At 36.3% G+C, this 15,471-nt stretch overlaps 1 protein-coding gene across 1 annotated transcript; it reads right to left on the reverse strand.

The window, feature by feature from the left end:
• Nucleotides 1–4,588: 4,588 nt before the first annotated feature.
• On the reverse strand, nucleotides 4,589–15,120 carry MMP13 (matrix metallopeptidase 13). Its single transcript, XM_033120504.1, has 10 exons — nucleotides 14,978–15,120; nucleotides 14,650–14,891; nucleotides 13,797–13,945; nucleotides 13,490–13,615; nucleotides 11,385–11,546; nucleotides 9,883–10,000; nucleotides 8,770–8,903; nucleotides 7,360–7,519; nucleotides 6,614–6,717; nucleotides 4,589–5,940 (listed from the first exon to the last, which is right to left on the reverse strand). Exons 1-10 carry the CDS (start codon nucleotides 15,095–15,097, stop codon nucleotides 5,840–5,842), a joined length of 1,416 nt encoding a protein of 471 aa, XP_032976395.1. The 5' UTR covers nucleotides 15,098–15,120; the 3' UTR covers nucleotides 4,589–5,839.
• Between the last annotated feature and the right edge of the window lie 351 nt (nucleotides 15,121–15,471).

The following is a 15,471-nucleotide window of genomic DNA, read 5'->3' on the forward strand; positions in this document are numbered from 1 at the left end:
CCTTTGGTTCCATTTTGTGAATTACCTTTTTCCAATCTTTTTACTTTCTGTGTGTGTCCCTCGATCTGAAGTGAGTCTCTTGTGGTCAGCATATGTAAGGGTCTTGTTTTCTTATCCATTTAGGCACCCTATATTTTGATCAGAGCATTTAATACATCTACATTGAAAGTAATTTTTGATAGATATGTAGTTATTGCCATTTATTATTTATATTTTTTATTTTATTTTATTTATTTTATGTTTTTGTCTTAAAGAAGTCCCTCTAAGATTCCTTGTAATACTGGTTTGGTGGTGATGAACTCCTTTAGATTTTTCTTGTCTGGGAAGCTCTTTATCTGTCCTTCAATTCTAAATGATAGCTTTGCTGGGTAGAGTAACCTTGGTTGTAGGTCCTTACTTTTCATCACTTTGAATATTTTATACCAATCTCTTCTGGTCTGCAAAGTTTCTGTTGAGAAATCAACTCAGTCTTATGGGAGCTCCCTTGTAACTAACTGCTTTTCTTTTCCTGCTTTCAAGATTCTTTCTTTGTGCTTAAACTTTGGCATTTTAATTATGATGTGTCTTGGTGTGGGCCTCTTTGTGTTCATCTTGTTTGGGACTCTCTGTGCATCTGGGCTTGTATATCCATTTCCTTTACCAGGTTAGAAAGGTTTTTTTGTCATTAATTCTTCAGATAGGTTTTCCATTCCTTGCTCTCTCTCTTCTCCTTCTGGTAACCCTATGATGCGAATGTTGGTATGCTTGATGTTGTCCTAGAAGCTCTTTAAACTGTCCTCATTTTTTGGATTCTTTTATTCTTTTTGCTGTTCTGATTGTTTTCTGTTGCTTTGTCTTCCAAATCGCTGATTTGATCCTCTACTTCATCTAATCTACTATTGATTCCATGTAATATATTCTTCATTCCATTATTATATTTTTTTATTTCTGACTGGTTCTTTTTTTAATGTTTTCTATCTCAATTTTATGTTCGTATCTCTTTGTTGACATTCTCCCTGAGAACACTGAGCATCCTTATAACCAGTGTTTGGAATTCTGCATCTGATAGATTGCTTGTGTCCATTTTGTTTAGCTCCTTTCCTGGAGCTTTGTTTGTCCTTCATTTGGGACATATTTCTTCATCTCCCCATTTTGGCTGCCTCCCTGTGCTTGTTTCTATGTGTTAGGTAGGGCTGATATGCTTCCTCATATAATAGAGTGGCTTATTTAGTAGTTGTCCTGTGGGGCCCAATGGCACAGTCTCCCTGGTCACCTGAACTGGGTGCTTTAGGTGTGTCCCTTATGTGGTTTGTGTGTGCCCTTCTGTTGTAATTGAGACTTGGTTGCTGTTTGCATGTCAATAGGAGCTGATTAGTTGTAGATTGGCTGTGGCTACAGTGGAGGAGCTGTGGTGCAGGGGCTGAGCCTACAGAGCATTATTCATTTTAGCAGGGGTTTGGTGCCTTCCCAGCCTGCCCTTTGGGTGTGTCATCCTTGGCAGCAGCCAAGTGATGCTCCAGTTTGGTCTGAAGCTCACCACCAGGGGTGCTAGTTTCAGGGCCTCCTGGGAGGCATCCCACTGCAGGTCAAGTTCAGTCACAACATGTGCTCTGCCCAGGATCACCAAGCAATCCACAGATGTCCTCCACCTACTATGAGCTTGGAGGGGCCTCAAGAGGCCAAGTCTTGAATTGAGGCTAGCTGTTGCTAGCACTGGGCTTAGGGTTGCTCAGTCAGAGAAACAAGACATGCCAAAGCCAAATCCTTCTTGTTTGGGTTTTGTGAACCTTTGAGAGATTTTAGGAAAGTCTGCAGCATGAGCCAAGACAGGATATTTGTACAGAAAAGCCACTGGAAGTAGCTTGGTGTGCCTGAAAGCAGGTGGGACATTGTCTCAGGGAATCACCAGGGCAGGGTGAAAGAACAGTGTTAGCCAGGTTGATGGAGACTCAGATATGCTGGAGACTTGTACTGCATGCTGGGAAAGGGGAGGGCTCAACAAAGAAATAATTGGTTTCTGCCAGCTCCTCCACTGAGAGAAAGCTGCCCCTCCAGCACTTGCCTGCCCTGAATCCAAATAATTCAGTTCCTCCCCATATATACCTGGTCCCTTTTGAACTACTTGCCCCAGCACTGGTGGTCCATCAGCTAGTAAATCCATGTGCAGGCCTTTATGAGGAAGGCCTGGAATTCCAGCTGCCCTTGTCTCACTAAGTCACAATCTCCACTGGTTTTCATAGCCAGAAGTTATGGGGACTTTTCACCTTGGCAGTGGTACCCTGGCCTGGGCAGTCTTGGGTGGGGTTGGGACCCCTTGCTTCTCTGGGGCAGACCTCTGTGTACAAGATATCCCTCATGATTTTTAATGGTCAATGTGGATGTGGGACCAGCCTATTCCATGTCTCTGTCCTTCCTACCAGACTCAAGGTAGCTTCTGGATGTCCTTAGTTGTAGGACTTCAGTTCAGCTAGACTTCTGGCCATTCTCAATGATGGTTGTTCTGCAATTTAGTTGTAATTTTTGTGTGGTCATGAGAGGAGGCAAGCACAGCATTTACCTACTCTGCCACCTTGACTGGAAATCACAAAGAGTACTTCTTTAGACACTTCCTGAGGGACTGTGAGAACTGACAGACATGAAGGGCTTGTTTAAACACAGATTCTGTGTCCCATGAGAAACGTTAGAGTTTCTCAGGCAGCAAGTCTGCAGTGGCACAAAATGTACATTTCTAACAAGTTCCCAGGTGATACTGATATTACTGCTCTGCAGAACACACTTTGAGAAATACCATTCTAAAGCAAACTTTCCTATGCAGAGAGCTAGAAACCATCCACCTGGCGTCTCCCTGGCAACTTAGTCATCTGCTTGAGACTAGCGCTGGGGACAGTGAGTGGTCTTTACCACACCAGTACAATTCACTGGGCTCTAGGCCAAGAGAGAGGCTTCTTCCCTGGGGAAGTACCTCGCCAGTGCTCTTATAGAGACTGGTGCTGACTTTCTCTCAGAATAACATTGAGAAAACATCCATGTACTCAAAAAAGTTAATGTTTCCATCAACTGACTCAATTACCAAGAAGTAGATATTCGCATGCCAATCCCTAGAATGATCCATGATATTTTTGTTTGTTTGTTTCTTGATTCGTTGATTTATTTTTGGCTTTGTGAAAGATAGGAGGAACATGGTCATATCTATGGGGTTAGTCGATACAATTTACCCACCCACACTCTGCCAAAATCATCACAAAGTACAACTGTAACTGTTTACTGAGCTCCAACAATCCATTCCAGTGTGAAGGATGAGCTTGGAACACTTTCCCCTGATTACTTTCACTGTCCCACTTCTACTCATTTTTGAGGTTAGCTTGGGTATCTCTTCTATTGTGAAGCCTTTTTCAAACCACCCTCTGTGTCCTTCCCACTATATACACAGTAGGTAAAATCTCTTCTAGAGGCTCTCAGAGCACCATGTTTCTTTTCTTTATCATAGTTGTAATTTGTACTTATTTGTTTAATATCTGTCTCCCTAACTAAAATGTGAGCTCCAAGAAAGTAGTGGGGTTTTGCTCTTCACTCTATCCCCAACATCTACTTAAATTTCTGACGCAGGATAGGTGCTCAGTTAATATTTATTTGATGGATGGATGGATGGATGGATGGATGGATGGATGGATGGATGGACTATATTCTACTCTAACAGCAAACCTTAGAAATAAGGAACCCGACTAAATTGTGAAGGAAGATTTTAAAAAATACATAGATTAATTTGGGGGGTACACCGGGAGAAAGAAATCAGCAATCCTCTGTCCCCACAGCAAGTAATCATTGCTCCCCTTAATAAACATTAATTTACTGAATTTTAATTGCTTTGTCTCCTCAATAGAATATAAGCCCTTCCAGAGTAGAGATCAAGTTTCAATGGTTCATGTCAACATCTTCGGTACCCACATCTAACAGACACTTTCAATGTTTGGGGATAGGCAGTGACTAGGAAAACAGAAGGGACCTAATGTGTAAAGGTCCATGGACTCTGATATTCCTAGATAGTGTTTGCCTTTCTCATTCCAGTTCCCTAACTGCCCATATTTCCCTAACTTCACCAAAGCTGCTAATTCTCTCATTTTAAACATCAGAAAAGTACAGCCCAAAGTGATCAAATGACCTGCCCAAAGTTACATGCAAAGTTTGTGGCAGAGTAAGCATGAGAACTCAATCTTCCTAACTCCAGATCTACTGTTCCTTCCACTTCATCGCTCAATAAGGCTCTCAGAAGGAAAGATTCTGAGGAACCTGGCCTACATCAAAGGAAGCCACCCAGAAAGGAGAGGCTTATCAGCACTGAACTGACCAGACTCTCTCAGAATTTTATTTACCATAGCCTGATACAATTAGTTCTAAATTCTGCATCTAGTTTTCTTACCCCCAAAATAAACAAACTAACTAAACTAAAACAGTGAGTGAGCTACATTCACCCAGAACAATTACAAGAAAAGGAATTTAAATGGACTCTTTGTGTGATGGAAGCTTCAAACACACCAAAAGACAAAATATACCATGGAACCCTTTCTGTTGAAAATATCCATTTTTATTATAAACAATATGAACACTTCCTAATACATTTTGTGAATATAACATACTATCTTTTCTTTGCCTGAGTTTTTATAAACAAGATCTCTCAGAATAATGGTTCTTTCCTCTATGGCCATTCATATATTCAAAAGTGCCAAGTGCCAGGCACTATAAAAAGTACTGAGGGATTTAAAGAGAGAGAGAGAGAGAGAGAGAGAGAAAGGCACTGTTCCATGTCCTCAAGAGGACCACAATTTATTTAAACTGTTTTCCTTATTTTGGATGTCTCTGTTGTCTCTGTTTTAACATATATCCTTCCAATTTATAAAATATATTTTAATCTATAGCTATAAAAAATAGCCTATATATTCAATGTAACTGGACAATTAAAACAATTATCTTGATAAAATAGGGGGAAAAAACCCCACTACTTTTAGTCTTAATCAGATAATTTATGAAAAGTGATGCTGTGGTCTTAGATCATTTTGGTAACAATTTCAATACTTGACTTTGATATTTTTGAGAGACTGAGAATATTTGAATACAAAGAGAAATTGTCTCTCTTTATCTTCTATAAATATGCAAAGAAATATTTGTCTTCTTTGAGAGTAGCCTTTGAGTCTTTGTCAAAGTGAAAATTAACCAGAATTCAAAGACCACGTCTACTGTCCTCACAGGTCCTCACCTGTCTCTGTCTCCTATCTGTAGTGACTTTGATATGTCCTTAGTGTCCATATGAAGAAGTACATGTACATCCAAATATTTTCCATGCAAAACCCAAATTATTTCTTTGTCACTTGTTTCCAATATATTAATTACAGACATTTCCTTTTAGTTTATCTTTGTTCATCTATGGCTACTATATGTTCCCCCCAAATTCCATTTTCATACTATTTTAAATTTTTTGACAAATATGATTTATTAATTATATAAATGCGATATGCTCTTATGTCTTTGCAAAATTTCCTTATAAACATATTAAAAATTATGCTAACTCTCTTTGATAAACCATACATTCCATTTTTGATGTGGGAAATTTTACCAATTATTACTCTGATAACACACAAAAAGGTGATCCTTAGAGATACTGAATTTCATTACTTTAAAATTCAATGTGGTTCCAGCCACGCATAGTCATAAAGATATTACATATTTAAGGATAACTTACTGAAGCTTGTTCACAGAACTAAGCTTTCCCCTGATACCTCTCCCTCTCCCAGCCCCCTCCCTCCCATATTGGTGGAAGCATTACCCCAAATACTCCAGGATTTAAATAACAATATTTAAAAGACACTTAACACCACAACAGGGAATTTGCTGGCATGACACGAACAATACGGTTACTCCAGATGCTGTATTCAAACTGTATGGGCCCATTGAAAAAATAGATATAACCTATAAGAAAAAGACCAAAAAGAGAAATTTGAGTTTGAAAGCAATAACGGTTTACTCCAGCTAAAATTAAGAGTCCGTTCCGGTAGACCCCACATTTTTAAAAACATGCCAACGTTTATCTTACTGAGCTTTATAAACCCTACTAATGCTTTAATATATTGCTTGTAGTTTAAGGGGAGAAAAGGTCTAAAGATTCTCAGCTCTCCTAAATTATCACCTCAAAATAGTTGCTGTCTTCTCAGGAGTTCTTGTTTTGATGCTTGAAGTATTAATACTAGTTATTTGTTGTAAGTTAGGGATAATATCCCTTTTCATAATTAAAGTAAAAATCATTATATAGTTATGATAGCCATTGGTCCTCCTATATAAATTACTCCCCACTCTACCGCTGATTTTAATTCTGGCAATACTCTGCATCATGACATCCTTAAGCATAATTTAAAATAATGTTTAAGGTTTGGCATCTTTTATTCATAGAATTACCAATCATTAACTAAAATTCTCATTTATTCTAAACGTATTTGCTATCTGTGTAAGTAGTCACCCAGGAATGACTTAATTGCCATAAATTTATTAGGATATCTAAGTCCTTTATAAAAATCATTTATAAGGGAAATGATTTTGAGGGGCTACAGAAGGCTTCCTTTAAGGTCAGTGCAATGGAACTAGTTACCATTTTTCTCGTAGGCCGCATCTACATTATCACCAATTCCCGGGAAGTCCTCTTCTATCAGTCTTGGGTAGCCTTTATTCATCACTTGCTTAGTGTCATCATAGCTATTTAATAAGAAAAAAACCTCAATTAAGTTGTATTTCTTAGAAATTACCTCAGAAATGATATAATGAACATAAGGGCATGTTTCAAAAATTGATGTTTTAAAATTTTAAGTCCATTTAAAATATCTGGTAGCTTTTTAAAATAAGGAATTATAATGCTGAGTGTATAGCGGCTGCGTGGTGAGTCTTTTTTGAGTTGCCTAAAGGCCATCTTTGTAAAGACAGTTACAAGTTCATTTCCATTTCACAAAGTGCATATCTGTTGTAAAAGTATGTTATTAAGAAAGTGTCCTTAGAGTGAAATAAATATATGTTTATGCACTGAACAGTTTTCTATTAATCTCTCGCTATGTGTAAGAGATGGTTTTAGCATATTGAGCTACAACAAATGACTACAAAAGAAAAGAGTGGCTCAAAAGAGATAAGAATTATATGTATGTATGTGTATTTTTAAGAGGACTTGAGACTTTTAAATCTCAGTCTGAAGGGCTGCCTGTAGGAGCTGACAGAACAGAAATTGATATGACTGGTTTGACATTTTAAATAATGCATGAGATAATAATTTAAAATAGCACGAGCTGTTAGAGACTCATTTTGCCTCTATGACACAAGATGATGGGTCAGTAAACATGGCTGCCATACCTCCAGACCTGGTTTTCTGAGAAGAAGAGAGTCTTCCCTGTGTCCTCAAAGTGAACAGCTGCACTTATCTTTTTAACCTCTTTTGGAAATCCTAGTTCGGATATTTTTTTTGGATAACCTTCCAGAATGTCATAACCATTAAGAGCCCAAAATTTTCTGCCTAGAATAAATGAAAGAACAGTTTTATTATCCAAGGGAATCTATTAGGACTTACATATGTAGACAATTACTTTAACAAAGAAAGACTCATCTTATACATTTAGAAACAAATTAGTTAGTGTTTGTGGTTACCATGTTTATGAAAGATAGAAATATGAGCATTCTTCAAAAAAATAGGTTTTAAGATCTTGATTTCCTCCTAATTATGAGTATAGCCAACCAAACATAATAATTAATTTGGCAATTTATTAGCTCTGAATATTAAGTTTGGAGCTGCATGACAAATACATTAAGATTTCTGTATGAATAAACAGCACAGTAGAAACAGTAAATTAGACTGAAAACTCAAATTTTACGTGAGATGAAAAGTTATGATTTCCATCTCTAAAAAATAACTTTATTATAGCATTAATTATAATAGTCAAACAACAGAAACATCTGTATAATGTTATATAAACTTTATAAATTATTATCATGAAGATGGAGTAACAATTTGGAATAGTTTTCATGATTTTATGTCCAGGGAACAAGTAGAATTTTAAAATGTATGTACACTATGACTATAAATACCATGTTTCCCTGAAATAAGACCTACCCCCAAAATAAGCCCGTTAAGATTGTCAGCCAGGCAGACACATTTAATACGTTATGAAGATGTTCCAGAGGAAGATGACTTGAATAAATGTAGATTGTTTTACGTGAAAAAATAAGACATCCCCTGAAAATAAGCCCTAATGCATCATTTGGAGAAAAATTAATATAAGACCTGGTCTTATTTTTGGGGAAATATGGTATTTAAAAATATATATTACATATGGTGAAAAATTAGAAAAAAGAAAATGAAATAAGATAAATTGATTTTTCTAAAGGGGAAATTATGGATATGGATAATGTTTTTTCAATTTCTCAAAATGTGCATTGTTACATTGTTTGCTCAGTAAATAATTTTAAAGAGGAAATAAAAGAAAAAACTGATTGCTGTGAGACAAAGAGTATTTATCATATATGTATGTATATATGTATATATATGTACACTCTTATACACTTGTCGTAATAATGTAGACTCCTTACTTGTCAAATCTGGGGATACTTGGTAGGACGTTTTCGGGTGCTTTCTGTTTTAAATTTTGTTATACTTGGTTCTTAATTTAGGTATATTTTCAGTAACCATCATTTTACTGAGTCTGGTAGCATGAAGTTCATCATTGCCTACCCTGGATATGTGGGAGGCCTCACCAGTGGAAGACTTACCTCTAAAGATGAAGATAAGGTCATGGGAAGGATGTTCATATGCAGCATCAATACGGTTGGGAAGTTCTGGCCAAAACGATTTTGTTAAAAACAGCTCTGCATCAACCTGCTGAGGATGCAGGCGCCAGAAGAATCTAACACAAAAATAAAAACACAAAAAATTGTCTGTCATTTTGTAAATGCAATATCCTGCTAGCCACCTGTCTACATCAATGCAGGTAACTTAGATACACCCATTCTCTATGACCTGTGAAAGGAAAAAGATTTCCGTTTCTCTTTAAGTGCCTGTTAACCAAACTCTTGCTATCCTAATTCCAGCCTAAAGTATTAAAATTTAAAGTCTCACAGAGCTTTTGTGAAGGCTCTAAGTCCTTTGTTGGTTGAGACCATGCTTTGCTCAATTTTGCTTATCTTGCAAGTGTCAAGCAAATGTGCCAGGCACTGTGTAGGGCTCTGGAAAGAAAACATGAGTTACATAAACTATGTCATCCAAGATCTCATGGCTTGGGGAAACTGAGTGAGAAAATACCTGGAATACAATGTAACTAGAGCTGTAATAGAGGGGGTGGGAATGCTAATGGATCACAGATGAGTGAAGAATTCATGAATCAATAAATGAACAAATAAGCATATTTATAAGCATATCAAAATTAAAAATGAATATTTCATTTTGTTACCTACAGGTTTAGATCGTAAAGAACCTCCTCTCTAGTATTCCAACATGCACACCCAGTGCAAAATGTTTCACACCAAAAGGAATTCATGTGGACATTATAATAAGTTTACTAACACGGTAATTGATTTTAATACTTTTGTGTTGTTCAAATAAAGAAATTGGATTTACATATTCACATGGTTATCTTTATTTTAAAAAAAGACTACAACCAAAGATAAAGAAACAGCTGCACCATGCCAAAATTCTTCATTGAAAAGCAAAATGCTTACCCATCAGTCATTTATTTTATCTGAAATATTTAAATAAACTGCATAAAGTTCTATTATTTTCACTGTTAACTTCACCTTTGGAAGTTTGAGTGGATATTTTGGCAATTTGCTGACATGGCCTCACAATATTTGTTACATGCAGACTCTATAAAATAATATCAAGAGTACCTGTCTTTAAAGATGATTGTTTCTCCTCGGAGACTGGTAATGGCATCAAGGGATAAGGACGGATCACACTTGTCTGGCGTTTTGGGATGTTTAGGGTTGGGGTCTTCATCCCCTGGACCTGCAGGCATAAAATGAGTGAAAGGAGCTACTTAGGATGACCTTTCTGATGACCCGATCCTGCTAATGGAGAATAGGAGAGGGTTCCCTCCAGGGAGGGCATTAAGTTTTGCTGATCCTATATAATGACCCAAATACCATGCAATCTACGTCCTTCCTCTAGGCTTCCCAAGGTTTTGCAAATAAGGACTGCCCCTTCTGCTTTCATCCTTCAAGACCCGTTCAGATTTATCTCAAGTGCAAATTTAAGTTTCTTGAGGATGATGATAGAAATGGGGGCTGGGTTACTTTGAGGAAATTTCCCCCAAGCTTTGCACAACCTTTTGACAGATTACTCTTAAGAAATACATTCCTCTTAAAGCCATTTCCGGTGGCACCTCGTCCCTGTGGGAGCCCTCCTCTTGGCTCTTTCTCTTGCCTATTTTACCAGCCGTCAACATCAGCTAATGTTGCTTCACCAGTTTACCACAGGGTAGCTGCATCTCCTTGAAAAGCCAGGCAAGCCGAGGCTAATGGGACTTGCCTCATGTTTGTAAATTTCTACCAGCTCACATGAGTGCAAAAGGAGTGCAGTGCCCAATAAGTATTCTAAACTGCTCTTTCTCTACCTAGTTCATGTTAGTTCTATTGTCAAGTCCCTTGGTCACAGTATTGTAGAAATAATAATTGCAAAGTACTTACTCAAACTACACTAGCTGCCCTAGTGGATTTAAATCCAGAGGGGAAAATAATAGGTTGGGGGGCATGAGCAAGTTTTCTGAGGCATGTGTTCTAGAAGTGTTTACATTAATGGCTGTGCACTGTGGCTTTAACTCTATTTATGGCAGGTCATTTTGCTGACTTGGATTTAGGTTTAATTACTTTGTAAATATTATTGAAAATTTGGAAGAAAAAAACGAAGAGATTCTTACAATGGTCACTGTAGATGTTGATTAAGAACTACCACCAGCCACTTGAATGGTTTTTACTGTGGCAAACTAGAGTGACTGAAGGAATGCCCAAAATTCATAAAAGCTGGCTAAGGTCTTACTTGCACCCTCAGCTACAGGTGCACTATTTAAACTCTACAAGGCTTAGTTTCTTCAGTGGTTAAATGGAAAATAAAATATTTTTCTTTCTTATGTCAGAGGTGTCTTGAGGGTATGAATGTACCTTGCAATATATAAAGTACAAGTATAAGAAGTTATATTCTGCAAAAACGTTGGAGAACAGCACATTTCTACTAGAGCAGGTAGTTTGATTTGGAAACAAAAAATGAGTATGTACACCTAGGTGTTAATAACAAAAACTAGGATATCAATATTGTTAATGGTAAATTCAGTAATAATTTAGAAAAGTAAATGCATAAATCTATTCTTCTTTTAAACTGATAGATTAAGAGTTACCATAAAGAGACTGTATCCCTTGTACATCGTCATCAGGAAGCATGAAGTGGCTTTTGCCTGTGTAGGTGTAGATGGGAAACATGAGTGCTCCCGGGTCCTTGGAGTGGTCGAGACCTAAGGAATGGCCAAACTCGTGGGCAGCAACAAGAAATAAGTTGTAGCCTGTAAGAAAACAAAGAAACAATGAGAACACAAGGTCCTCTAATGACCAGTTAATGAAAAGAATGTTTGTTATTTTCCTCCTCTATTTTGTACATCATCATTTATCTTTCTTTGATATTTTACTCACTTTTTAAAATTAATATTCAGTTGCTTGAAGGAAGATTCAAACCTTGATTTAATCCTCATAAATAATTTAGTGCTCTCTTTGCTTATAGCTGCCTACACAATTAGAACAGATTATTCTCCAATAATTAATAATCAATAAGAATTTCCTGTGAAGACACTAGCAATCCTGACTCATTCTTTGTTTTCTTAGGTCAGGTGAGAAAAGTGAACAGTGATGACCTCAAATGAAGAGACATGGAAATCACATGGGTGTCATATATAGGATGCTGCCTAGAATATCAACTACAAAGGAAGCAGCATCCGAAGGGATGATAACCAAATATGGAGGATGCCCTACGTAGGGTCTCTGGGAATTTACTTGGGAACAAATTCCAATCAAATGATCCTTTTCAGAATGTCTCTGGACTTTAGAGTTTAAAGACACAGAAATTCTGAACATGCTTGGCCAACTTTCCTCTATTCTAAAAACTACTGTGATTCCGTATTTACATTATTTCCTCCAATCATTCTTTCCACCAATATCCGAGGCTCCTAATACTAGTATTTTAAATTGGAAAAAGATAAAAGATTAAAAGAAAAGGAACACATGAAAGCTGGAGCCAGTGGTTTCAATTTGACTTCAAATACACTTTGTTAACACAGCCTATGTATGCATGAAGAAAATGTATAATCAACTTCGTAATTGTGCAGACCATAAGAACAATCAAAGTTTACATAATCTGAGTGCCAAGTAATTCATCACTGAAATGACTAGCAATGGATACCACTCTTGGCCTTCAGCTGAAAAATTAATCCTGATTTATTTGTGGATATTTTCATTTATTTCAATTAAATATTTCAAACCCAGAATTTATACAGGATCCTAAAACTAAAGTCTATTGTGACTTTATCTTAAAATACTAGATGTTAGTTTTTATCCCTTAAATCATTCTTACCTGTGAAATATCTAAAACAAAAATATCTAAATTCTCACCTTTCCTTCCAAAGACAGATTGGAGGCATTGGAGTTGAGACATTGATCATTCAAGGCCCAGTTTTACTCTTTGGCAAAATAATCTTTTCAATTTAAATGAGTAATAAAAATTAGCTATCTATGAACATTACCTCTAATTGTCACAACTAGTGTCAGTACAGCTCCAAAGTTAAGTCCTACTTGAAACAATCTGGTTTTTCTTCCAAAGTTAACATTCCCAATTCTTTTGAGCTATCAAGATTTAATGACTGACTAAATTCATTCAACATTCAGTTTCATTTTGCTCTAGTAATTACAACTTCATCTGGTCTGTTTCATGTTGTTTGGAGTAATATACTATCTTGATTTCTTAGAGTGGTATTTATAACATCAGTGATGTAGACAAGTCTGAAACAGGTTAACTCGTATAATAGGGAACAGAAATTTGACTGGACTTGTGTCATTAATATTCCTACTTGGGAACAAAAAACTATTTCAACTCACATCCAACTCATCTATGTCCTACATATCCAGGCCTAATAGTTTTTAGATATATATTTGTAATAAACTGTACTTCCTTAACAGGCCAAAAGGCAATCCACAGTAACAACAACTTGGTTGACAGAAAAACATTTTTGTCCTTTTTCAAACAAGTAGATTTTGCTCATTTTTTAATGTTTCACATTGGTTTTTAGAAATGTCACTTGTAGAGACTAATACGTATAAGATAAACTTTTAAAATTTTTCGGAAAAAATTATCAAATACCAAATATAATTCATAGTATATTTCTTAACTTCTTAACAATGGGTTCCCTGACTAATCTAACCTAGTAATCATCAATTATATCTTTATGAGAAATATTACCTCTGGAACTACTTGTCCAAGTTTCGTCATCATCAAAATGGGCGTCGCCTCCATAATTTGGCCCAGGAGGAAAAGCATGAGCCAGGAGACCAGAAGGTCCATCAAATGGGTAGAAGTCGCCATGCTCTACGCATAAAAGCAAGAGTTAAGAATCTAATTATACCCAGTAGTGCTTAGTACAGGTGCTTGGTGAAGTTTTGTTGAATTCTTTAAAAATTAATGAATGACTTAAAGAAGAAATAAAATGGAGCCAATTAAGGAAGGAGAAGAATTTTAAAATATTTCAAAAATGATTCTGCATTTTTACCTTTAGTTCCAAAAGAGATCATGATATCAGCAGTGCCATTGTGAAGCCTGGTAAAATTCAGAGGTGTCACATCAGACCAAACTTTGAAGGCCTTTTTGAATGCCTTTTCCACTTCAGAATGAGTCAAATCAGGGGTATAATTCACAATTCTATTCAACAGAAAAAGTTTCAATTACATTTTTAGAAGGTGAAAGCTACTTTAAAATATATTTTCTTGGAATATTGCTTTTCAACTCAAAATGCAATGGCTTCTCTAAAAGTTCTTCTAGAGATCCATTGTTTTAAAGAACTTATTAATTGTGATGTTATACAAAGATTTAAAAAATGAAGAATTCAATGAAATATCTTAAATATTTCCAAGTATCTGACCATTTGGCATTTTAAATTTAAAGTATTCAGATATTTAATAAAACTTATATTGCATGCTAAAAGTTTAGAATTGTATTGCTATAGCCTAAATAAATGAAATAGCTCTATAAAGTTCTCAGAGAGAGTGGAACTCTCCCTTTTTAGTATAGGTATAATAAATATGCCTGATGTACTACATTTGCAAATTTTATTAAACCAACTTTTATTTCTATTTTGATTCATATCTAAAAGAAATACTTTGAGATTTCCAAAGAAAATTAATGCTGGATTAACATAACAATAATCGATGTTATGAGACATTTCCATCCACAATATTAAAGTTACTCCTGGACTTATTTAATTTCCCATTAAATATTTTAGGCCTATCTAAAAAAAAAAAATAGAACCATACATGCTTTGTCATCAGTAACTTATACTGAAAATTAGACACTTAATACTATTAAAAAAATTAACAAACATTAAAGAAAGGTAGCCTATGATTTACCTGTAGGTTAAATTCATTTTGGACCATTTGAGAGTTCGAGGGAAAACATTGTATTCACCAACATCAGGAACCCCACATCTTGGTCTTTTCATGATATCTAGGGTGTTATCATCAAGTTTGCCAGTCACCTCTAAGCCAAAAAACGACTGCATTTCTCGGAGCCTGTCAACCATAGAGCTCACTGCACTCTTCTTCAGGATGCCAGCAGGATTCAGGGGATGGTAGTATGATTTGAGGTAGTGCTAGAAAAGAGACCAAAATAACCTGCTTTTAAAAGAGAAGGGCATTTACGTTGTATATCACCATTGGGATTGGCAAAATACTCTACCTCTGCAAATTGGAAGTCTTCCTCAGACAAATCGTCATCATCCTCATCATTGGGAAGTGGCAGGGACCAACAACGAGTCCAGCTCAAGAAGAGGAAGGCAGCCAGGACACCTGGGTGCATCTTGACTTGTTGTACCCTCAGGCTGTTGTCTTTCCACAGATGAGTACCTTTACTTTTATAGGCCTACAATGGTGAGTCATCATTTATGGACAAGTTTCAACTTCCTAGTTAGTTGAAGGTAAACATGCTTACATGGCGATTTTTTTTTCCTCCCCAGAAGTGTGGTTTGTGGTAGAATTTGAGGGAAATAGAAAATGAGGGCATCTCTCATTTCAGCAGGGTCTCAAAAACCATCTGGCAAAATAAACAGCCTCAGCATATTTACGAATACTGTGGGAAGAAACAGAGTGGTAAATTTTTCACTTCATTTGGCAAAAATGGTTTTCCCTCTGTAGGAAAGCAGCTACTTTTACTTTTATTATATGAGAATATCA

This window comes from Rhinolophus ferrumequinum, chromosome 11, assembly GCF_004115265.2.
Source record: "Rhinolophus ferrumequinum isolate MPI-CBG mRhiFer1 chromosome 11, mRhiFer1_v1.p, whole genome shotgun sequence".
Lineage (NCBI taxonomy): Eukaryota > Metazoa > Chordata > Mammalia > Chiroptera > Rhinolophidae > Rhinolophus > Rhinolophus ferrumequinum.

What these genes read in the sequence shown, in the direction of transcription:
- MMP13 (XM_033120504.1), bottom strand. Translation starts at nt 15,097, where the DNA reads ATGCACCCAGGTGTCCTGGCTGCCTTCCTCTTCTTGAGCTGGACTCGT. An exon ending in TTGGACAAGTAGTTCCAGAG is followed by an intron (nt 11,547 to 13,489) that starts GTAATATTTCTC and finishes GTTTTCTTACAG; the next exon opens with GCTACAACTTATTTCTTGTT. An exon ending in AGGGATACAGTCTCTTTATG is followed by an intron (nt 10,001 to 11,384) that starts GTAACTCTTAAT and finishes TTATGCCTGCAG; the next exon opens with GTCCAGGGGATGAAGACCCC.